This window comes from Dendropsophus ebraccatus, chromosome 6 (assembly GCF_027789765.1).
Source record: "Dendropsophus ebraccatus isolate aDenEbr1 chromosome 6, aDenEbr1.pat, whole genome shotgun sequence".
Lineage (NCBI taxonomy): Eukaryota > Metazoa > Chordata > Amphibia > Anura > Hylidae > Dendropsophus > Dendropsophus ebraccatus.
This window is the reverse complement of record NC_091459.1, coordinates 83,447,065-83,471,030: the sequence shown is the minus strand read 5'-3', so window position 1 is coordinate 83,471,030 and position 23,966 is coordinate 83,447,065. Positions and strand designations below refer to the sequence as shown.

Below are 23,966 nucleotides of genomic sequence, written 5' to 3'. Positions count from 1 at the left end.
GGTTAAGGTGTCGGGTGATTTACATACAAGCAGCAATATAAAGATCCTCTGCAAGTATGTATTCACACATAACTGACAGGACCTTGGGTTGCAATGGATCTCACTGCGAGATTTCTGTTGCGATCAGTCCTGTGTAAAGCGGCCCCAAGGCTTACTTTTGGAGAAACAATGTATATTTTTCCAGGACTATTAGCCATATAATGGTACCATGTTCCTCCTGATATGTCTGGGACAATTTACCCTTATGTTTCCTCCCTAGAGGCTGAAATGGGAACACTTGTTGACACTATAAGGGTATATTCACACGAACGGGCTCGCAGCGAGATTCTCGCTGCGAGCCCGGCAGGTCCCACACACTACATACTTGCTGCGGTCTAAACGACCGCAGCGAGTATGTAATTCTGCCGCCCTTAACCCCTTCTACTCCCGCCCGGCTCCCCTGCTGTAAGCATACATTACCTGTCCTCGCTGCACGGGTCCGGCGTCCTGCTCTCCCGTCCGGCCAATTAGTGTGTTGCCCAGCCGCAGCCACTAATTGGCCGGACGGGAGAGCAGGACGCCGGACCCGTGCAGCGAGGACAGGTAATGTATGCTTACAGCGGGGGAGCCGGGCGGGAGCAGAAGGGGTTAAGCGCGGCAGAATTACATACTCGCTGCGGTCGTTTAGACCGCAGCGAGTATATAGTGTGTGGGAACCGCCAGGACCTGCCGGGCTTGCAGCGAGAATCTCGCTGCGAGCCCGTTCGTGTGAATATACCCTAAGAGGGTAAAACACACGTGGACTGCCAGCCTCACGCGGCTGGACTGAAACACATGAATTTACCAGAGGTAAAGAGATCTACTTTACACCCCTGTTAATTTGCTACAATTGTATTTCAATATTTCCTACACACAACTCCAGGATGAAACATTTCACCAAACAATACATTGTAGAAAAGTGTCAAAACACAATAGGGGAGACTGCCGTTAGCCCATAACAACCAAGCACAGTGCAGCTTTTATTCTGTATTGTAGCTCTCCGAGACTGTCCCCCATAGCAGCTTGTAGAGTCTGACATGTCTGCACCAGTGTCTCTGGGTCTCAGCAGTACATGGACTGTACAGATTCTCAGCCACAAGAAATAAAAGGACAGATCCTGAACAGCAGCTCAAAGTGTATGAGAAAGGTGCAGGACTTTTCCAGAACAGGTAAGGTGGCCGATAAGCACTACTGGAAGACAATACAATCCATTACTGGGGCACACTGGACATAGGATGAACCTATTCATCCCCTGAATTCACATGACTGGCCCACTGACTACAATAAGCTTATATACAAATGTAACAAACTCCAGCGCTACAAAAACGTGCCCACTTTCCCTCTACTGTTGTCTCCAGATTGGGTGGGGTTTTGAAACTCAGTTCCATTGAAGTAAATGGAGCTTAATTGCAAACCGCACCTGAACTGGAGACCCCTTAACTACAGGTCAATAAAGAGCCAGAGCCCACTCCCAGTTGCTGCGATCACACATGGACAGCCACTGCAGCACTACCCTGAATAAACAGAGGCTGCGCTTCCCTACCGACAACTACAGCGGTGCTGGGGAGGCCTGACCCACAGCAACATGCTGGAGACAATAGCCTGCTCCCAGGTGATAACATTATCTGAGTGTAACACAGGCTACAGAGGGTGGAGACAGTACACACAGGACCCTGTACCATATGGCTCTCCATACAATAGATAGCACACCTGTAGATAATGGGGATCATGGGGGCAGGAAGTCTTCTGCACTTCATTAATCCCATCAGGGACACTACAGGGAATCATTAAATAGAATGGGGTGGCTGATAACAGAATAGATTAGGTCCAGGCGCTATATACATAGAGAGGAGCTGTGGCCTATCAGGGCTCCAGATGGCGACCAAAATGGTCGCCAATGCGACTGACATTTTGCAAATGGCCATTTGCGACTGGCCCCGGCGGCAGCGCGCTGTCTCTTTAAGATGCGCGGCTGCCGGGGGTGTCCCATCCTATCCCCGGCAGCGCGGCGCATCAGTGAGCTGCCTGGGGCCCTGACTTCCGGCACAGGAAGCGCGCGTCAGAGACGCTTCCTGTGTCAGAAGTCACAGCCCCGGCGTACAGGGAGCTCACTGATGCGCCGCGCTGCCGGGGATAGGACGGGACACCCCCGGCAGCCGCGCATCAGCCGGGGACAGCGTCCGAAGAAGAGGATCGCCGGGGGAGCGGGTTGTCAGGTGAGTTTGTGTGTGTGTTTTTTTTAAATATTGCTTAGCATAGAGGAAAGGGGGGGCATCTATAATGGGGGGAGAAGAGGGGCCATCTTCTAGGGGGGGAGAGGGGGCCATCTATAAGGGGAGGGGGTATCTATAAGGGGGGGAGAAGAGGGGGCATCTATAAGGGGAGGGGGGAGAGGGGGCATCTATAATGGGGGTAGAAAGGGTCATCTATAAGGGGAGGGGTCATCTATAAGGGGGGGAGAAGAGGGGGCATCTATAATGGGGGGGAGAGGGGGCATCTATAATGGGGGTAGAGAGGGTCATCTATAAGGGGAGGGGGCCATCTATAAGTGTAGGGCAAACTGGCTGCAGACACTGGGAGATAGATATATGCACAATTATTATTATCAGGGCCCCTCAGGTGTCTGTATTGTAGGGGGTCACTTGCATTAGTCACTAGGTGAGAGATATATCTATCTATATACACATCTTGTGGGGGGTCACTATGGCTGCAGTCAGAAGTCTAGCTCAGTATGTATAGACTGTTGCAAGCTTTTAAAGGGAACCTGTCACCCCCGGTGCCGGGGTGACAGGCTCCCAACCCCCCGTTAGAGCCCCCTATACTCACCTCGTCTTCACCCCGCTTCTGAAGATGGTCGGGTCACGGAGATCTCAGCCGCTGCAGCCTGACGCGCACACTGAGAGATGAGTCCAACGCTCATAGAGAATGACGGAGCGCTGGACTCTCCCGTCATTCTCTATGAGCGTTGGACTCATCTCTCAGCGCACGCCTGGCTGCAGCGGCTGAGATCTCCGTGACCCGACCATCTTCAGAAGCGGGGTGAAGATGAGGTGAGTATAGGGGGTTCTAACGGGGGGTTGGGAGCCTGTCACCCCGGCACGGGGGTCGACAGGTTCCCTTTAAGTTCAAGTTCAGAAGAGTAAGCCTCATTAAAAGGCTAGCCAAGTGAAGCTGAAGTACTGAGTCAGACTGTATATGGTTGTCAAGTTGCAAGTTTCCATGTTGAACGTTTTCAAACTAAGAAAAGAAAGGATCTAAAGGAGGAGGAGGCTGCCGCGGCCTCTGCACACAGTAAGTCCCATTTAACATAACATTAATTTTACATGGTTTAAAATGTTAGCGACCAAATATTCTATTTGGCGCCTAAATTTTTCAGGTTAGGAGCCAATGGCTCCTAGGTAAATTTTTTAGTCTGGAGCCCTGCCTATACAGAATATGGCCTCCTGCTCCGTGTACACTGTGGTATACAGATGGCTCAGGCGCTACATACATGGAGAGGAGCTGTGGCCTATACAGAATATGGCCTCCTGCTCCGTGTACACTGTGGTATACAGATGGCTCAGACGCTATATACATGGAGAGGAGCTGTGGCCTATACAGAATATGGCCTCCTGCTCCGTGTACACTGTGGTATACAGATGGCTCAGACGCTATATACATGGTGAAGCTGTGGCCTATACAGAATATGGCCTCCTGCTCCGTGTACACTGTGGTATACAGATGGCTCAGACACTATATACATGGAGAGGAGCTGTGGCCTATACAGAATATGGCCTCCTGCTCCGTGTACACTGCGGTATACAGATGGCTCAGACGCTATATACACATGGAGGAGCTGTGGCCTATACAGAATATGGCCTCCTGCTCCGTGTACACTGTGGTATACAGATGGCTCAGACGCTATATACACATGGAGAGGAGCTGTGGCCTATACAGAATATGGCCTCCTGCTCCGTGTACACTGTGGTATACAGATGGCTCAGACGCTATATACATGGAGAAGCTGTGGCCTATACAGAATATGGCCTCCTGCTCCGTGTACACTATGGAATACAGATGGCTCAGGCGCTATATACACATGGAGAGGAGCTGTGGCCTATACAGAATATGGCCTCCTGCTCCGTGTACACTGTGGTATACAGATGGCTCAGACGCTATATACATGGAGAGGAGCTGTGGCCTATACAGAATATGGCCTCCTGCTCCGTGTACACTGTGGTATACAGATGGCTCAGACGCTATATACATGGAGAGGAGCTGTGGCCTATACAGAATATGGCCTCCTGCTCCGTGTACACTGTGGTATACAGATGGCTCAGCCACTAACCAAACAAAATACACAGTTCTGATATAAAGTGCACCCCCCCTCCAGGCGGAAACAATGGACGAGTCCAGTACGTGCCCTATGGCCTGAGCGCAGTAAGCGGGCACACCTATTCTGTGACAGGGGAGGCCTGGGCCCCAGCACCGGGACCTCCTGTACTGCGCAGAAGGTAGACCGGGAGCCGCCCTCGCACAGCATCGATGAGAATCAGCGTTACCGCCGCCGCCCCCCCTCCAGGCCTGGCACCACATTCCTCCGCCAGGCCCCGGCGGCAGCGACGTCACAAGTGGGACCGTCAGCGCGGCGCCTGGGCCCGGGTGACGCGAGCCGGCGGGTGGCTGAGGCCTCGATGCTCGGCCGGGCAGGAGCGGGATGCATACCTCTAGGTCTCGGCCTTTGTTCTTGAAATTCTTCAGCCGCTGGTTATCCAGTTTGTCGTTGTCAGCCATGATGGGAGCGCCGGGGCCTCTCTCAGCCGCCCGTCTGTGTCAGAGAACGCGGGGACTCCGGTGGGTAGGGCTCGTGTTACCCCGATGTGTCTCTCACGGCCTGAACGAAAAAGGCTAAAGCACCGAACCTCCGGTAAGCGCCGCAGACAGCCCGCACTCCTGACGCTCGTCTGGGCGGAATGCCGGTAACAAGAAAGCCTCGAACTGGTGAAAATGACTCAGCCCACACACAGGAATCCCCGGCGCTGATTGGCTGAGCGCTGACCCTGGGGGGGGGCAGAATTGCGCAAAGCTTCCGGCTGCAGGATAGTCCGCCAACCAGGGAGGGCGCTATATCTGCTCCCAGCGGGGGAGCACAGGGAAAGAATGGCAACGATTCGAGGTGTGATCACAACTTCCGGAGATAGACTGCGCAGAGCGCTTCAGCGGGGGGCGGGGATAATCACCTGATTGGCAGTCGGTGCGGGCATCTATGTACCGCCTGCGATATGTGGGACCGGTGTGCTTGGTGCAGGTCAGGGACTGAACGCCGCTCTGTAACCGGACTCGCTGCGTCAGGAATAAAAGCCATAGATTGTCAGTGTGGTGTCATGGCTGCATTGTGTATGGTCCCATATGTATAGTCACAGTGATCCCTGTGCTGCTATCCTGAGGGCTGCCCCCTGCCGTGTACAGCACAGTCCTCTGACAGGGAGCTGTGTGTGACATGGCCGCCTATTTGTCTCCAACAGAAACCTGCTGGGAATCACCATTTATCAAGATAGGAGAAGTCCAGCCAAAAAGTATTGTATTGCCCCCCATAAGGGTGCGTTTACACAGACAGATTTATCTGACAGATTTTGGAAGCCAAAGCCAGGAATGTATTTGTAAAGAGGATAGAACCCAGTCTTTCCTTTATGACCTGATCCCTGTTTATAGTCTGTTCCTGGTTTGTGCTTCAAAGATCTGTCAGATAAATCTGTCTGTGTAAATGCACCATTAGTTATACAAATCCCCAATATACACTTATTACAGGAAATGCTTATAAAGTGCTTTTTTCCCTGCACTTAGAAACATAGAAACATAGAAGATTGTTGGCAGAAAAAGACCACTGGGTCCATCTAGTCCGCCCTTTTAGTATTTTCTTCCTTATTATCTTAGGATAGATATATGTCTATCCCAGGCGTGTTTAAATTCTGTTATTGTAGATTTACCAACCACCTCTGCTGGAAGTTTGTTCCAGGTATCTACTACTCTTTCAGTAAAATAATATTTTCTTACATTGCTTCTGATCTTTCCCCCAACTAACCTCTCACTGTGTCCTCTTGTTCTTGAGCTCAGTTTTTTACTAAAAACACTCCCCTCTTTGTTAAGTCTAAATTTAGATGTTGACCTCTCTCTATGGAGAGAAGCCGAAAACCCAGGTAAAGGATGGTTTTTAAATTATATCTAGAGTTGGAATCCTGCAGTATTACCAGCTCGTTACTTATACGTCACTGACACAGATAAGACAATGTATCATGATTATAAGCCTGGAGAAATGGCCCAAGTTTTATTATGGTAATCACATTTTATAGACAGATAAAATATAGGGTGGTAACAAATGCTAATAAGGCATAGATGAGGCGGTGCTAGTGATTTAGATATTCAGTCATGCGCAATGGCATCTATATTAGTATTCATTATTATTATTCAAAAAGGTCACAAAAGGGTAGAACAATACATTCTGTGCAAAGATACTTTTTCATGAATCCAAGAGCACAATGTATTTGTTTTCCATAAATTGTTTATAGATAAGAGTCTCTGGGTCCTTGGGGATTGTGTCTACAAATGATAACTTTCCAGGAGCTGTTCTCATTGACGTGCTTCCAGCATTCCTCTTCTTCATCCAGAACATCTCTCTGTCACCCTCTGATCACGCTCTCATCACGCTCTGATCATCTCCAGTCTCTTAAGAGGGCAATATATATATAGGTGTAGTCATATAGGTACGGTGCAAGTAGGTAAAATCCCATAATCTGGCCTTATCATTCCCCCATTTGACATCCGTGAAGCCTTGGACTGGAATCACTGTGGTTGGTACATAGCCAGAGGTTCCAAAGATACTGTCTGAGCCGCGGGTTGCTCAGGGGTCACATCTTCTCCATAGGGTGAACCCTTCCTCCAAGTACTTGTCCAGCATCCAACCTCCAGAAATGTCCAGGCGACACAGATTCAAGAGAACCGGAAACGGAAGGGAAAACACAGTTAGTTACTCTTTATCTAAGAATTGATCTTCTCCTCTTTCGAGGTTTTATGCGAAAGAAAATACACATAAACACTTTTACTGACTAACAGATCAGTATTATGCATAAGACCACTTGGATGAGACCCTGAAGGACTCCCATTAGTTTATGGGCATCACCATAGGATAGACAAAAATAGTACCATACATTTTATTGAAAGTTATAGATGGCGGAACAAACTTACAGCAGATGTGGTAGTGAGATCTGCAATAACCAAAAGAAAATACTAAACAATGGGCGAGTCTTTATAGTATACATCAATATACAGCTTAGTTACAACAAAACAAATAAAAGCTTATTATCAATACCCAAAATAACATATATATATATATGACAAATACCTCTCTGGATTTTATCAAAACAACCAAACCTTATTGTCTTATCACTGTATATAACAGACGTGACTCTATAACAAGGACTCTACCACTTCGGTATCATGTGGGTATTGGAAAATCACAACAACTAACTTTAAAAAGTTTCTGAAAAGGGAAAGTTTAGATGTCAGCAAATCTTATCTCATAGCAAAAGCAAAAATAAAAAGTTGATTGACACATAAACTAAAAACAGCATAACAGATAAATGCAATAAAATCTCCACAATGTGACCTACTATGTAACCACTAGATTCACTTAAAATAACCAGATAATGAATTCACACTCGTCAGTATGAGATCTTCAGAATTTTCCACTTCTTTTTAGTCTTTTTTTAGTTCGTTTTGTACATAGAAAACATCTTTATAATTAGATCACACAGGCCTAATGACTGGTCTCATGGTCCCATCTCTTACTGTACATAATCATATAGTATAATACATACACCAATAATATGAAGTAACTGGGCGCTTATTACCGATATAATATTTGGATCCTACTGAATTGTCTCTTGTCTCACTAAGATCATCACATATTACACATAAAATAACCACCATAGAAATAAAAGCAAAGTGTAAACGATACATCACCTAAGGTTTCAAAGCCTTTTTATGAGAATAATATATCATATGATCCTTTTTGTAATAGTAGCATTGGTATGGATCCTTTATCCTTAAACCCATCTTTTGACTGACAGGCCTCTTTACAGACACTTGAATTCTTGGCCTCAGTTATATCGCTTCTTTTAAGGCCACTAGTATCACCTCAGACATTGGCTTTGTCGTCTCCCATAGTTTTGTCTGACCTGTAAAGAAGACACCAGTACAGACAAGGACATACCTATATAGGCCACCTGCGGCAGGTGGATGACGTCCACTTACATTCCCTGAAACAGGCAGGAAGATGACAGACTATGCAGACAGGCACTTTACGGTGTTACTTACAGTAGGTTATGACAGGTGTAGACAATACAGCCCTACACAACCCTCTCTGCTATATTTGTTGTCCCCTGGGCCGCCCAATGTGAGGATACTACATCACATTACACATGGCTTCCTTCTGCTGGTTTTGTCAGATAACTTACAGTGGGATACAAGGCAGGTGGCAAACACAGTTACTTACTGTCTGACGCCATCTTTACCCTGTACCTCCTCTCCATCCGCTGGTCTTACAGCTTGTTGCTGATTGTCTCTGGAAAAGACTTAAAAACAAACAGATCCACATCTCCCCCTCCACCTGTACACTATGTACGGTTACCTCAGGAAGAGACCGGAAACATCTCCCCATTCCCTTGTACGCTTTGTACGGTTACCTTGGGAAGAGCACAGAAACCACAGCATCACCAGCTTTATCCATCATCCATTACCCTTTTTGGCATCAGGGTTTGTCTGCGTGAACGTTGCGTCAGCCGCTCTATGGCAGCTTTTCTTCTTCTTTGAACAGTTTTTTTTTTTTTTCTACAAGTGTTTTTGGTAAGCCCAGGGACCAAACAAATCTCTAATTTGCCAATTAACCCATAATCGTGGGCTTCATATAGACATCTGCACAGTTACCTTCAACCATCCTACATGTCTCAGTGATTGTCCTCACCTCCAGCTTATGGCAGGAGCGGTTTCTGCAGTGGAACGTCACGCTGCATGGCGGTCACCATATATCCTTGCGTCTTGTGTCATCCATCTTTGAAAAATCTGGGACAATCTACAATGAAAACTTTTAAACTTTCATTAATATTTGGGCTTTCAATTTCATTTTCATCTTTCACAATTTAAAATATCAAACACAATAAGTAATAAAAACATCCTTATTCAAAAATAATTAAAAAATAATTAAATTAAAAATTTAAAACATCAAAATTGACTACTCCATCAAAATGGGCTGCTCCCATTTCCATTCACCTCTATCCCCTCCCCCATTTGAATCTACATCAAGAGGCAACAGAGATGCTGGATTCAATGCACTTAGCAAAAAAAATATATATTGGGGGCATAAGGAGTGCAGACTGGAGCCATGGATATGGGTTTGGTTTTTACTAGGGATAAAAATACATATATATTCATGAGCTAGTCTGCCATAATCATCACAAAACTGTTAACCCTAAAAATAAAAACATAAAAAAAATTAAATAAATCAGCTGAAATGAATATTCCTTCAATACGCTGCTCTTATCAGTAAACAGAACGCTCTGTGCCTCACTTCTAACCTTGAGCAGTGAGCAGTAAAATCATAGATACAAGAGTTAAAACTTCTTGGAAGTTTTTTTTTTTTTTTTTTTTTCTAACATCCTTGAAGTTACAGAAGATATCAGCGCTGTGCTCTTATACACCAGACTGTAACCTTGGACAGTGGCACACATAACTTATAACTTAGTAGGAAAAAAAAAAACTATTTGCATAGAACTTATTAGGATAGATGTGTACACATATATACACATATATATAAAAACTTGTTAAATAAAGTTACATAGAAATATATATTACAGTAGTAAGTTACTACTCCTTAGAAATATATATATTTTACTGTAGTAAACTACTTATTCTTTGAAATATCATACGTTGGGGACACACACTTAAAGAAAATCTGCTTACAATATATATTGGGATACATATATATACCTACAACATACTATTTAAATACAAATGTGTAAGTTACAGTAATAAGTTACTACAGGCTCCTTATACCATTGGGTTCTTAATAAGTGCACAAACTTCTGCGTTTGATCTTTACCATTTATCACTTTCTCTTGAGATTCCTAATAAAACGTACTTTTTCTCTCTGACTCCTACTGACACTTCCGTATAACAATCTTATACACTAACAGGTCTACTAAACCGGACTTCTTCAAACAGTCTCTATACTTTTCCTTTCAACAAACCTTTGTCTAACTTTCCTCACCCTCAGGTAATAACATTTCTTAATAAATGTGCAAAACAGTTGTCAGACTCTATCGGAGAGTCCTGTGCCCGCCCCCTCAGTGACACTAAGCAGTATGGGTGGAGGACAGAAATGCCAGGAGTTAAAATGGCCACCGGACTGGATAACCGGATATAGGGGTGTTGGCTTAGGGCATGGTTTTGAGACGTCACAATTATAATACAGACGTGGATGATATGTGGGAGTGGTTGGCTTTCAGTCGCCATCTTTGATTACAAAAAAACTGGCGTACATGAATAAGCAAATGTTCCACGGTCGGGACAACAGAAAATGATCAACATTTTGTAACAAGTCACATACTACTTCTAAAGGGGAACACCAGCTTAGTAAGACTGGCTGAAATACAACAGTATATAATGTAGGAGCGTACATTACATTACACTAACAGCTCTGATTCTTTTTTTTTTTTTTTCTCTAACTCTGCTTGCATGTTATCTGCAGCCCTCAGAGCTGGTTGATGGCCTTGTACAAAACATAACAAATAACACACACAAAAAAACTTTGTATGCTGCTTCACTACGCAGCATTAATTAACCTCTTCAGCTCTCTCAGTACTGTATCTAGCAATGAGCTGGACTGTTCTCCATGTCTGAGTACGTGGCTTTGTACTTAGACACTTACATGGCACTGTACACTATTTGAGGTTAGGCTGCCCACCTCCACAAAGGCATTGGTCTTACTATCAGGTCAGGGGCACTTTAAATCAAAGTAACTACTTTAACAGCTGACCAAGGGGAAGATTCCTGCAGAACAAAGGGTCTATACGCCACCATTGGAGGTAGGTTGGCTTTTTGCAGGATCTGGGGTTTGTATACAGATATAAACTGGGTACAATGATGTAACATAATGATGTGGCTTGGGTCTGCCACACACACTACAATATTCTGTCTTATCTAGATATTGCTGGTAACCGGCACATGTCCACCCAGCTGGACCTGTGCTTCCCACCCATTATCCTGAATGTTTTCCTTCTGTCGGACCCTCTGGCTCTCATCTATCTACTCCACACCCTCCTCTCTTAGAACTCTAATCCTTGATTCCCCCTTAGGAATAGTACTTACATTGACCCCTAAGGTTCCTGGAAATTCCAAGGACCCATTTGCCCTGCATGTTACATGTAGGTCTGGTTACCTACCCACAAGGCAAAAATAGGTGTGCACAGGAGTGTGAGTGGTTTCCCAGGTGTTGGTCAGAGAGCCAGAGGTTGGTGGGGCTAAGGCATGTATCTGCCTTCATATCAAACCTCCTAAAGATCTGTTTTAGATCTTGCACTGCATCTTCTCATGCCCGTCGCTAACTATATCTTAGCTGTTCAATTTCCCATAGCCCTCCCATAAAGATGATGGGTTCCTCTTTAGTGAACATCTTTCCCATTCTCACCCTGATCCTAGATAGCTTATCGGGGACTCTCCAGACCTGTCTAGGTCTTGTCTAGTAGGCTCCTGCTTGCGGCGGGATGCCTTCCCTCTTTGCTCTCTCCTTCTAGGAGGCGAGAATCGTCCACGGATCTACTGATCCATGCCGTGTATGTCGGTAAGCCTTCCACAAGGCAAACCCAAGGAGTGGAACTAATACAAGTACTGTTTCCACCATCCTCTGGACAGATAATTCTCAGTTCAGGAACCCATTCATACAAAGAGTCTATGCGCCTACTGTCTGTGACCTTGCAGCTGCTCTCGATGCCATGCTGTATTACAAGGGTTAAGCATTAATCACAGCCTCCCCGTAAGGACGTAGAAGTGAATAAGTTCGGCAATCCCTTTTTCTTAATTCAGCATAAATACAGCAACAGCTTATCTCAATCACACAACAGTTTGCGACGGCAATGCAGCACTTTAACCTTGTCCTATCCTGGGTTACAGAGTTCTTTGTCTAACAAATAGACTCAGCTTTACAAACATATATATAGAACGCAGGTGTGACGGGAATCTGATTAGATCCGTTCCCCTGAGGCACAGATAGTACGTAAGAAAGGAAAGTCTTTCTTACCTGGCCAGTTATATCTGTGCGTCCGATGACGGATAAATCACCGCATCCCGTCTGTCTGCGTTCTGGTTGCAAGCGGCTGAGTCCCTGTTCGGGCGCCAAAATGTTAAGTCTAAATTTAGATGTTGACCTCTCTCTATGGAGAGAAGCCGAAAACCCAGGTAAAGGATGGTTTTTAAATTATATCTAGAGTTGGAATCCTGCAGTATTACCAGCTCGTTACTTATACGTCACTGACACAGATAAGACAATGTATCATGATTATAAGCCTGGAGAAATGGCCCAAGTTTTATTATGGTAATCACATTTTATAGACAGATAAAATATAGGGTGGTAACAAATGCTAATAAGGCATAGATGAGGCGGTGCTAGTGATTTAGATATTCAGTCATGCGCAATGGCATCTATATTAGTATTCATTATTATTATTCAAAAAGGTCACAAAAGGGTAGAACAATACATTCTGTGCAAAGATACTTTTTCATGAATCCAAGAGCACAATGTAGTTGTTTTCCATAAATTGTTTATAGATAAGAGTCTCTGGGTCCTTGGGGATTGTGTCTACAAATGATAACTTTCCAGGAGCTGTTCTCATTGACGTGCTTCCAGCATTCCTCTTCTTCATCCAGAACATCTCTCTGTCACCCTCTGATCACGCTCTCATCACGCTCTGATCATCTCCAGTCTCTTAAGAGGGCAATATATATATAGGTGTAGTCATATAGGTACGGTGCAAGTAGGTAAAATCCCATAATCTGGCCTTATCACTCTTGAACCTTATTTAGTCCCTTAACATACTTAAAGGTTTCAATCATGTCCCCCCTTTCCCGTCTTTCCTCCAGACTATACAGATTCAAATCCTTAAGTCTTTCCTGATATGGTTTATGCCTCACACCCTCCACCATTTTTGTAGCTCGTCTTTGGACCCGTTCTATTTTATCAATGTCCTTTTTTAGGTGAGGTCTCCAGAACTGGACACAGTATTCCAGATGTGGCCTCACCAGAGCTCTATACAGCGGGATCACAATCTCCCTCTTCCTACTGGTTATACCTCTAGCTATACACCCCAGCATACGATTTGCTTTCCCCACCGCCTGGTTGCACTGGTGACTCATTTTAAGGCTTTCAGAAATCATTACCCCTAAATCCTTCTCTTCTGAAGTCTTTTCCAACACAGTACTGCCGATGTGATACTCGGATAGAGGATTCCTCCTCCCCAAGTGCATTATTTTACATTTGGAAACGTTGAACTTCAATTTCCACTGTTTGGACCACGTATCTAGCAAAGCTAAATCATTTTCCATATTACTGACACCTCCAGGAATATCCACCCTATTGCAGACTTTTGTGTCGTCAGCAAACAGACAAACTTTACCTATCAACCCTTCTCCTATGTCACTTACAAACATATTAAAAAGAATAGGACCCAGAACAGACCCTTGTGGCACACCACTTGTAACCAGTCTCTGCTCAGAATATACACCATTAACAACAACCCTCTGATATCTCTCCTTCAGCCAACCACAAATCCACTGAACTATCCAGGGATTTAGTCCAATTTTCTCCAACTTCTCTATCAGCTCTTTATGGGGAACTGTATCAAAAGCTTTGCTGAAGTCCAGATAGGCGATATCCACAGCACCACCTTCATCCAGCACTTTTGTGGCATAATCAAAGAAATCAATGAGATTAGTCTGACATGATCGGCCCTCAGTAAAGCCATGCTGGTTTGGATCCATCAAATTGTTGATTCTTAGGTGATCCATTATCTTCTTTTTTAGAAGAGTTTCCACTTACTACTGTATCAAGGCTTCACTTCCTGGATAAGGGCGGGTTCACACTACAGAATTCTCGCCGGCCCATAGAATGGTGTCTATGGAGCCGGCGGAAAAGCGCGTGCCCGTGTGGGCGGACAGCTGACGGAATTCCGCGGACATTGTCTGCGAGAATTCCGTAGTGTGAATCCGCCCTAACATGGTGATGTCACAACCCAACTCCCAGAGCTGTGCGGGCTGGGGCTGCTGGAGAGGATGATGGCAGAGGGATGCTCAGTGTCCCCCTGCCATCATCCTCTCCAGCAGCCCCAGCCCGCACAGCTCTTGGAGTCGGGTCGTGACATCACCATGTTATCCAGGAAGTGAAGCCTTGATTCGGGGCGTAGCTAGGATTTGGCCTCATAGCTGAACACATAGCTCCACTACGCACAACACAAAGCACTGCGTGTGTGTGTGTGTGTATATATTGTAGACATGTCACTGGAGATGTGTTCGAGGGGGTGTACATCTCACCTAGGCTGATGCATAGTGTGAGATGGTAAGTCCAGGAGGGATCTGTTGCTCAGCAGTGCTATGCTGCTGAGTTATTTATTTTTACCGGGCCTGGATTTACTGGAATGGTCGATAGGTTGGTAGTGGGATCTGCCATTCCCTCCCCCTCGATCCAGTATGGGTTTTGGGATCAGGTGAGCTCTGATCCCAATCAGCCTAAGAAGGCAAAAGGTGTGCTCAGTGTGCAGGGGAGCTCTCAGCCAGGAGTGAACAGCCTGCATGCTGTTTGGTGAGAGCTGGGAAGACAGCCGCTGCTGGGGCCTGTTCACACCCCGCAATACTGCCAACTGAAGTGCCAGAGAGGTAACCTGCTTTGTTAGTTAGCGCCCAGACGGGCAAGACCTTTTGTTTTGTTCTTAAAGCACAGTGTTGCCATATTTCTGTTATGGACTGTTTATGCTGCAAATAAACGCCAAGCTGTTATTTTACAAGTCCAAGTCTGCTGTGAACTGTGTCCAAACACACCATCCCCCGGGAAGATCCCTACTATATATATATACACACTCAGCGGCCACTTTATTAGGTACACCATGCTAGTAACGGGTTGGACCCCCTTTTGCCTTCAGAACTGCCTCAATTCTTCGTGGCATAGATTCAACAAGGTGCTGGAAGCATTCCTCAGAGATTTTGGTCCATATTGACATGATGGCATCACACAGTTGCCGCAGATTTGTCGGCTGCACATCCATGATGCGATCTCCCGTTCCACCACATCCCAAAGATGCTCTATTGGATTGAGATCTGGTGACTGTGGAGGCCATTTGAGTACAGTGAACTCATTGTCATGTTCAAGAAACCAGTCTGAGATGATTCTAGCTTTATGACATGGCGCATTATCCTGCTGAAAGTAGCCATCAGATGTTGGGTACATTGTGGTCATAAAGGGATGGACATGGTCAGCAACAATTCTCAGGTAGGCTGTGGCGTTGCAACGATGCTCAATTGGTACCAAGGGGCCCAAAGAGTGCCAAGAAAATATTCCCCACACCATGACACCACCAGCCTGAACCGTTGATACAAGGCAGGATGGATCCATGCTTTCATGTTGTTGATGCCAAATTCTGACCCTACCATCCGAATGTCGCAGCAGAAATCGAGACTCATCAGACCAGGCAACGTTTTTCCAATCTTCTACTGTCCAATTTCGAAGAGCTTGTGCAAATTGTAGCCTCAGTTTCCTGTTCTTAGCTGAAAGGAGTGGCACCCGGTGTGGTCTGCTGCTGCTGTAGCCCATCTGCCTCAAAGTTGGACGTACTGTGCGTTCAGAGATGCTCTTCTGCCTACCTTGGTTGTAATGGTTGGCTATTTGAGTCACTGTTGCCTTTCTATCAGCTCGAACCAGTCTGCCCATTCTTCTCTGACCTCTGGCATCAACAAGGCATTTCCGCCCACAGAACTGCCGCTCACTGGATGTTTTTTCTTTTTCGGACCATTCTCTGTAAACCCTAGAGATGGTTGTGCGTGAAAATCCCAGTAGATCAGCAGTTTCTGAAATACTCAGACCAGCCCTTCTGGCACCAACAACCATGCCACGTTCAAAGGCACTCAAATAACCTTTCTTCCCCATACTGATGCTCGGTTTGAACTGCAGGAGATTGTCTTGACCATGTCTACATGGTCTGCCATGTTGCTGCCATGTGATTGGCTGATTAGAAATTAAGTGGTAACGTGCAGTTGGACAGGTGTACCTAATAAAGTGGCCGGTGAGTGTGTATGTATGTATGTATGTGTGTGTGTGTATATATATATATATATATATATATATATATATATATATATATATATATATGCTTTACTGCTGGTGCACTGATAACCCCTGACCTCTGCTCTGCACATTTTCCTTTAGTACTTGATTGGCAGCTGGAGAACAGAGGTTATCAGTGCAGTGATGCAGAGATCTCTGTCTTCTGCTTGTTAACCCTTTTTTTGTGTTGCAGCATGTAAGTAAACATTGGGTCACTTACACACTGCAGTACATAAGGGGTTAACCACTTCAGGACACAGCCCCATTTTTAAAATCTGAGCTGTGTTGGTGGGTTCACATGTTCCATAATCATGGTCCATGCATGGATGATGTGCTATGAACCAGAAATCAGAACCCTCAGTAAGTGTTAGGCTGGGTTCACACTACGTTTTTGCAAAAAACAGATGCATGTGTGTGCATCCGTTTTTCCATTGAATTCCATTAAAAAAAAATGATGTCCCGGGAAGCCCCTCCTTCTGGGAACCATTAGCAGGTTAGATGAATCTGACCTGCTGATAGCTCCCTATTGTGCATGGGGCACTGAGGAGAAAGGTAAGTCTCTTACCTTCATCCTTGGCACTGTTCCAGTGCATTTTTAATGTGGTCTGTCCTGTAAGGCCATTTAGAGCGCTGGCCCGACACCAGAGCGCAGATCCAGCCAGCCCGCTCCACTAGTAATCATTAGAAGGGGCAGATTAGATCCATCCTTGCGGCTCACAGGCTGGAGCCAGAAGATGGAAAAGAGCTGCCTGGATTAGGTGAGTATGATGGGTTTTTTTCATTGGTGTACAGCAGAGAGGAGGGGCATTAGTACTATGAAGGGCACAGCAGATGGGGGCATTATTACTATAAAGGGCTTTGGGGGAGATTATTTCTAAGGGGTGCTCTGAGGTGGAAAAGGTTGGGAAACACTGCTGTATATATCTCAATAAAGATAAAGCAGACCGGCACAACCACCTGTAAGCCTAAGGGATCCTGAGTTGGGCAGTGCGGCAACACGCAGGGGGCTCTTTCAACAGACATGCAGTGAAAGCAATAATATAACTATTCCAAGGAAAGAAAATGTATGGAGGCACCATGCAGTGTCTGCATATACTGTAGCAGTGCAATGTCAGTGTACATAGAGGAGACTGCCACAGGATATACAGTGTCAGCTCTGGTGCTGTGTATACAGACAAAGTAGACACTGCACTGCCGCAGTATATACAGACACTGTATATGCTGTGCAGTGCAGTGTCTGTGTATACAGCAGCAGGACCAGCACAGTGTACATAGAGAAGACAGCAACAGTATATACAGCCACTGCACTGCCACAGTATATACAGACTCTATGTACTGTGGCATTGCAGTGTCTGCACACACAGCACCAGGGCTGGCACTGTATATACTATGGCAGTCTCCATGGACACTGCTGTGTATAGGTCTGCTCCACTCTTGTTCCGGTGCACCCCCACCCCCCCTACATACAATCAACAGCTTGAGCACCTCCATTCCCTCTTAACCATCCCAAAGCGCAAAATCCCCCCCTCTGTGCGGCCGCAAACACCTCTACTTCTCTGTATGTGCATGGTCACCTCTACTTCTCTGTATGTGTATGGTCACCTCTACTTCTCTGTATGTGTATGGTCACCTCTACTTCTCTGTATGTGTATGGTCACCTCTACTTCTCTGTATGTGTATGGTCACCTCTACTTCTCTGTATGTGTATGGTCACCTCTACTTCTCTGTATGTGTATGGTCACCTCTACTTCTCTGTATGTGTATGGTCACCTCTACTTCTCTGTATGTGTATGGTCACCTCTACTTCTCTGTATGTGTATGGTCACCTCTACTTCTCTGTATGTGTATGGTCACCTTTACTTCTCTGTATGTGTATGGTCACCTCTACTTCTCTGTATGTGTATGGTCACCTCTACTTCTCTGTATGTGTATGGTCACCTCTACTTCTCTGTATGTGTATGGTCACCTCTACTTCTCTGTATGTGTATGGTCACCTTTATTTCTCTGTATGTGTATGGTCACCTCTACTTCTCTGTATGTGTATGGTCACCTCTACTTCTCTGTATGTGTATGGTCACCTCTACTTCTCTGTATGTGTATGGTCACCTCTACTTCTCTGTATGTGTATGGTCACCTCTACTTCTCTGTATGTGTATGGTCACCTCTACTTCTCTGTATGTGTATGGTCACCTCTACTTCTCTGTATGTGTATGGTCACCTCTACTTCTCTGTATGTGTATGGTCACCTTTACTTCTCTGTATGTGTATGGTCACCTCTACTTCTCTGTATGTGTATGGTCACCTCTACTTCTCTGTATGTGTATGGTCACCTCTACTTCTCTGTATGTGTATGGTCACCTCTACTTCTCTGTATGTGTATGGTCACCTTTATTTCTCTGTATGTGTATGGTCACCTCTACTTCTCTGTATGTGTATGGTCACCTCTACTTCTCTGTATGTGTATGGTCACCTTTACTTCTCTGTATGTGTATGGTCACCTCTACTTCTCTGTATGTGTATGGTCACCTCTACTTCTCTGTATGTGTATGGTCACCTCTACTTCTCTGTATGTGTATGGTCACCTTTACTTCTCTGTATGTGTATGGTCACCTCTACTTCTCTGTATGTGTATGGTCACCTTTATTTATCTGTATGTGTATGGTCAACTTTACTTCTCTGTATGTGTATGGTCACCTTTACTTCTCTGTATGTGTATGGTCACCTTTACTTCTCTGTATGTGTATGGTCACCTTTACTTCTCTGTATGTGTATGGTCACCTTTACTTCTCTGTATGTGTATGGTCACCTTTACTTCTCTGTATGTGTATGGTCACCTCTACTTCTCTGTATGTGTATGGTCACCTTTATTTCTCTGTATGTGTATGGTCACCTCTACTTCTCTGTGTATGGTCACCTCTACTTCTCTGTATGTGTATGGTCACCTCTACTTCTCTGTATGTGTATGGTCACCTCTACTTCTCTGTATGTGTATGGTCACCTCTACTTCTCTGTATGTGTATGGTCATCTTTATTTCTCTGTATGTGTATGGTCACCTCTACTTCTCTGTATGTGTATGGTCACCTTTACTTCTCTGTATATGTATGGTCACCTCTACTTCTCTGTATGTGTATGGTCACCTTTATTTCTCTGTATGTGTATGGTCACCTCTACTTCTCTGTGTATGGTCACCTCTACTTCTCTGTATGTGTATGGTCACCTTTATTTCTCTGTATGTGTATGGTCACCTTTACTTCTCTGTATATGTATGGTCAACTTTACTTCTCTGTATGTGTATGGTCACCTTTACTTCTCTGTATATGTATGGTCACCTCTACTTCTCTGTATGTGTATGGTCACCTTTACTTCTCTGTATGTGTATGGTCACCTTTACTTCTCTGTATGTGTATGGTCACCTCTACTTCTCTGTATGTGTATGGTCACCTTTACTTCTTTGTATATGCAGGGCTCCAGACTAAAACATTTACCTAGGAGCCATTGGCTCCTAACCTGAAAAATTTAGGCGCCAAATAGAATATTTGGTTGCCAACATTTTAAAACATGTAAAATTAATGTTATGTTAAATGGGACTTACTGTGTGCAGAGGCCACGGCAGCATCCTCCTCCTTTAGATTCTCTCTTTTCTTAGTTTGAAAACGTTCAACATGGAAACTTGCAACTTGCAGTGTATACATACACACACACTGAGGGAAGTGGTACTGTGCAATGTATATACATACAGACACTGAGGGAAGTGGTACTGTGCAGTGTATACATACACACTGAGGGAAGTGGTACTGTGCAGTCTATATATACAGACACTGAGGGAAGTGGTACTGTGCAGTCTATATATACAGACACTGAGGGAAGTGGTACTGTGCAGTCTATACATACACACTGAGGGAAGTGGTACTGTGCAGTCTATATATACAGACACTGAGGGAAGAGGTACTGTGCAGTCTATATATACAGACACTGAGGGAAGTGGTACTGTGCAGTCTATACATACACACTGAGGGAAGAGGTACTGTGCAGTCTATATATACACACTGAGGGAAGAGGTACTGTGCAGTCTATATATACAGACACTGAGGGAAGTGGTACTGTGCAGTCTATACATACACACTGAGGGAAGTGGTACTGTGCAGTCTATACATACACACTGAGGGAAGTGGTACTGTGCAGTCTATATATACAGACACTGAGGGAAGTGGTACTGTGCAGTCTATACATACACACTGAGGGAAGAGGTACTATGCAGTCTATATATACAGACACTGAGGGAAGTGGTACTGTGCAGTCTATACATACACACTGAGGGAAGAGGTACTGTGCAGTCTATATATACAGACACTGAGGGAAGTGGTACTGTGCAGTCTATACATACACACTGAGGGAAGTGGTACTGTGCAGTCTATATATAAAGACACTGAGGGAAGTGGTACTGTGCAGTCTATACATACTGAGCTAGACTTATGACTGCAGCCATAGTGACCCCCCACAAGATGTGTATATAAATAGATATATCTCTCACCTAGTGACTAATGCAAGTGACCCCCTACAATACAGACACCTGAGGAACCCTGATAATAATAATTGTGCATATATCTATCTCCCAGTGTCTGCAGCCAGTTTGCCCTACACTTATATATATATATATATATATATATATATATATATATATCACCCAGTGCAGCCATAGTTACCCCCCGGCTCTTTACCCTGACGTGCTGACACTTGATGCTGCAGGGAGGCCATGCCATAGCACTTGCATTTTTCCACCTAGAAACCCACATGAGCCCTTATTTTTTACGTCACTAATTGTACTTTGCAATGGCAGGCTGAATTTTTGCATAAAGTACACTGCGAAACCAGAAAAAAATTCAAAGTGTGGTGAAATTGAAAAAAAAAAACGCATTTTGTTTATTTGGGGGAAATGTGTTTTTACGCCATTCGCCCTGGGGTAAAACTGACTTGTTATATATGTTCCTCAAGTCGTTACGATTACAACGATATGTAACATGTATAACTTATATTGTATCTGATGGCCTGTAAAAAATTCAAACCATTGTCAACAAATATATGTCACTTAAAATTGCTCCATTCCCAGGCTTATAGCGCTTTTATCCTTTGGTCTATGGGGCTGTGTCAGGTGTCATTTTTTGCGCCATGATGTGTTCTTTCTATCGGTACCTTGAATGCGCATATACGACTTTTTGATCGCTTTTTATTACAATTTTTCATGTTTATTTATTTATTTACTTTTATTTATAACCTGGGAAAAGGGGGGGTGATTCAGACTTTTATTAGGGGAGGGGGATTTTTATTAATAATGACACTTTTTTTTTTAACTTTTACACTTATACTAGAAGCCCCCCTAGGGGACTTCTAGTATATACACTTTGATCTCTCATAGAGATCTCTGCAGCATAGATATGCTGCAGAGATCCATGAGATAGGCACTCGTTTACTTCCGGCTGCTGCAGACGGAAGTAAACGAGTGCCGAGCCGGGGACGGCGCCATCTTGGAGCGGTCCCCGGCCGGCTTCAGAAACGGAGATCGCTCCTCCGGGATAACATCCCGGAGGAGCGATCTCCTCCTCTAGACCCCAGGGAACGGCTGAATCCGGTAATCGGATGCAGCTGTCATGTTTGACAGCTGCATCTGATTACTGTATTAGTGGGCACGGCGATCGGACCGTGCCCGCTAATACCTGCGGTCCCGGGCTACAAGCGGCACCCAGGACCGCCGCGGTTCAGAGCGGGGTTGCCGCGCGGCCCCGCTCTGAACGTCCTTAACGGCAACAGGGCGTAAATATACGCCCTTTGTCGTTAAGGGGTTAATTGCGTCATGAGTTTGGGTAGAAACGCGATTGGCTAAAGAATATAGGCGGAGCCAAGGTTGTGTGAGAGGTCAGGGAAGCACGCGAGAAGGCAGCAGCGCAGCTCATTGTCCTTAAAGAGACAGCGCGCCGCTGCCGGGGCCAGTTGCAAATGGCCATTTGCAATATGTCAGTCGCATTGCCGACCATTTTGGTCGCCATCTGGAGCCCTGATATGTATGGTCACCTTTACTTCTCTGTATGTATATGGTCACAAATGCACATACAGACAAAGACAAATGCAGCAGATTTGTAGGAAAGGGGCATGGCTTTATGTGAAGAGGCTGTGGTCACCTCCGTGCAGTATTAGCTAGCTGGCAACTACTCCACTGCTCCTTTGGACAAGGTTTAATGAATTTTTCCCATAATTTATGCATTTCAGAGCCCTTTTGGTTGAAATAGAAGATCTGTACTTGCCTTATTTCACACAAACGTTACTCAAAACACTCCAGGAGGGTCAGTTTTGTGCTTGGGTGTACTATAATAGTAATGCTATGGCTCCTACTTACAGTGAGGAGCTGCTGCTGTACTCTGGCCTTTAGCTATAGAAAGCCCCTTGTTATCTGCTGTTCACAAGTGGGGGGAAGGAGCGTCTTGTATCTCAAGACCAGGACCCACTCAATATACCATAGTGAATGCTGTTAAGTAGTGTTTGGCAGTACAAGACAAATTGCAGTATATACAAGAAACCTACGATGCCCAAACACATTTTAAGATACCTAACATATTATTATACATTCCTTAGCCACGGAAATTTAGGCTGGGGATACGAGTGCACAGACACTGTACCTGGAACTTCGTGGGTGCTGGAACCTCCTCATGTTAACTGTTAGCCAAGTAACCAAGCATGCATGCTGCCAGCTACTGCACTATGGCATGGTAATGTTACCATCTATTGTGGCCTAAGAGTCCTAGGAAGACAGAATCTAAAAGTGCACATAAAACAGCATCATATATATCCTGTACACAGTGGGGAGAGTTTACCAATGGCAATGGACAAATATTTGATGGTAACTGTATGGACTAAAAGACAATTTGTGTAAAAATAGGTAAGTTTGTAGTGTTTACCTGTTCTTTGTATGGACAGATTTATTGCACAACCTGACAGGCCAAATTTACTAAAGGACATGAAATATATGTCCATAATTAGAGGGGTACACCAGGCAAACACTTCTTTCTGACAACTTATGACCAGGGGACCAAAGGGATTGTTCAAAGTGGACAACGTCAGTTGCCAGGGTCAGGTCAAGCAGGCTTCCTACTTTGCAGGGCTGGATTGTCAGGTCTCTCACTGTGTACATTTTAGTATCGGGAGAGACCTGTCCCAGTAGAGCATTGAGAAGCCAGCATAGAGCCAACCTCCTTGTCTTTAAATCAGACTCCCGTCTCATCTTTTAGCTATGATGTTTCTGTAATGCTGTAATGTTTCAGAGTAAATCAGGCCTATTCACAAAGATCCTGTTAGACGTTTCATGCTGACAAATGACAATTCAACATGATGAGTAAAACTTTTTTAGCTTTATTTGGTAACAGAATAAAATTCCAAACATCATGGACAGTAGACAAAGATGTTTTTCGCCTATAATAGCTAGCGAATAAGGCTATTTTAGCATCTTTGCATCTTAGTCTCCTGTCCATGTTGTTAGAAATCTTATGCTGTTACCAAATAAAG

General features: G+C 44.9%; 1 protein-coding gene across 2 annotated transcripts in view; it reads right to left on the bottom strand.

The window, feature by feature from the left end:
* KPNA4 (karyopherin subunit alpha 4) overlaps positions 1 to 5,146 on the bottom strand; it is a 35,203-nt gene extending 30,057 nt beyond the window's left edge. The window contains exon 1 of one of the 2 annotated variants that reach the window (XM_069975260.1): positions 4,723 to 5,146. In XM_069975260.1, the coding sequence (XP_069831361.1) occupies positions 4,723 to 4,791 (69 nt within the window). In that variant the 5' untranslated portion in view covers positions 4,792 to 5,146. The remainder of the gene's footprint in view (positions 1 to 4,722) is intronic. The other variant, XM_069975259.1, reaches the window with a different exon arrangement.
* Between the last annotated feature and the right edge of the window lie 18,820 nt (positions 5,147 to 23,966).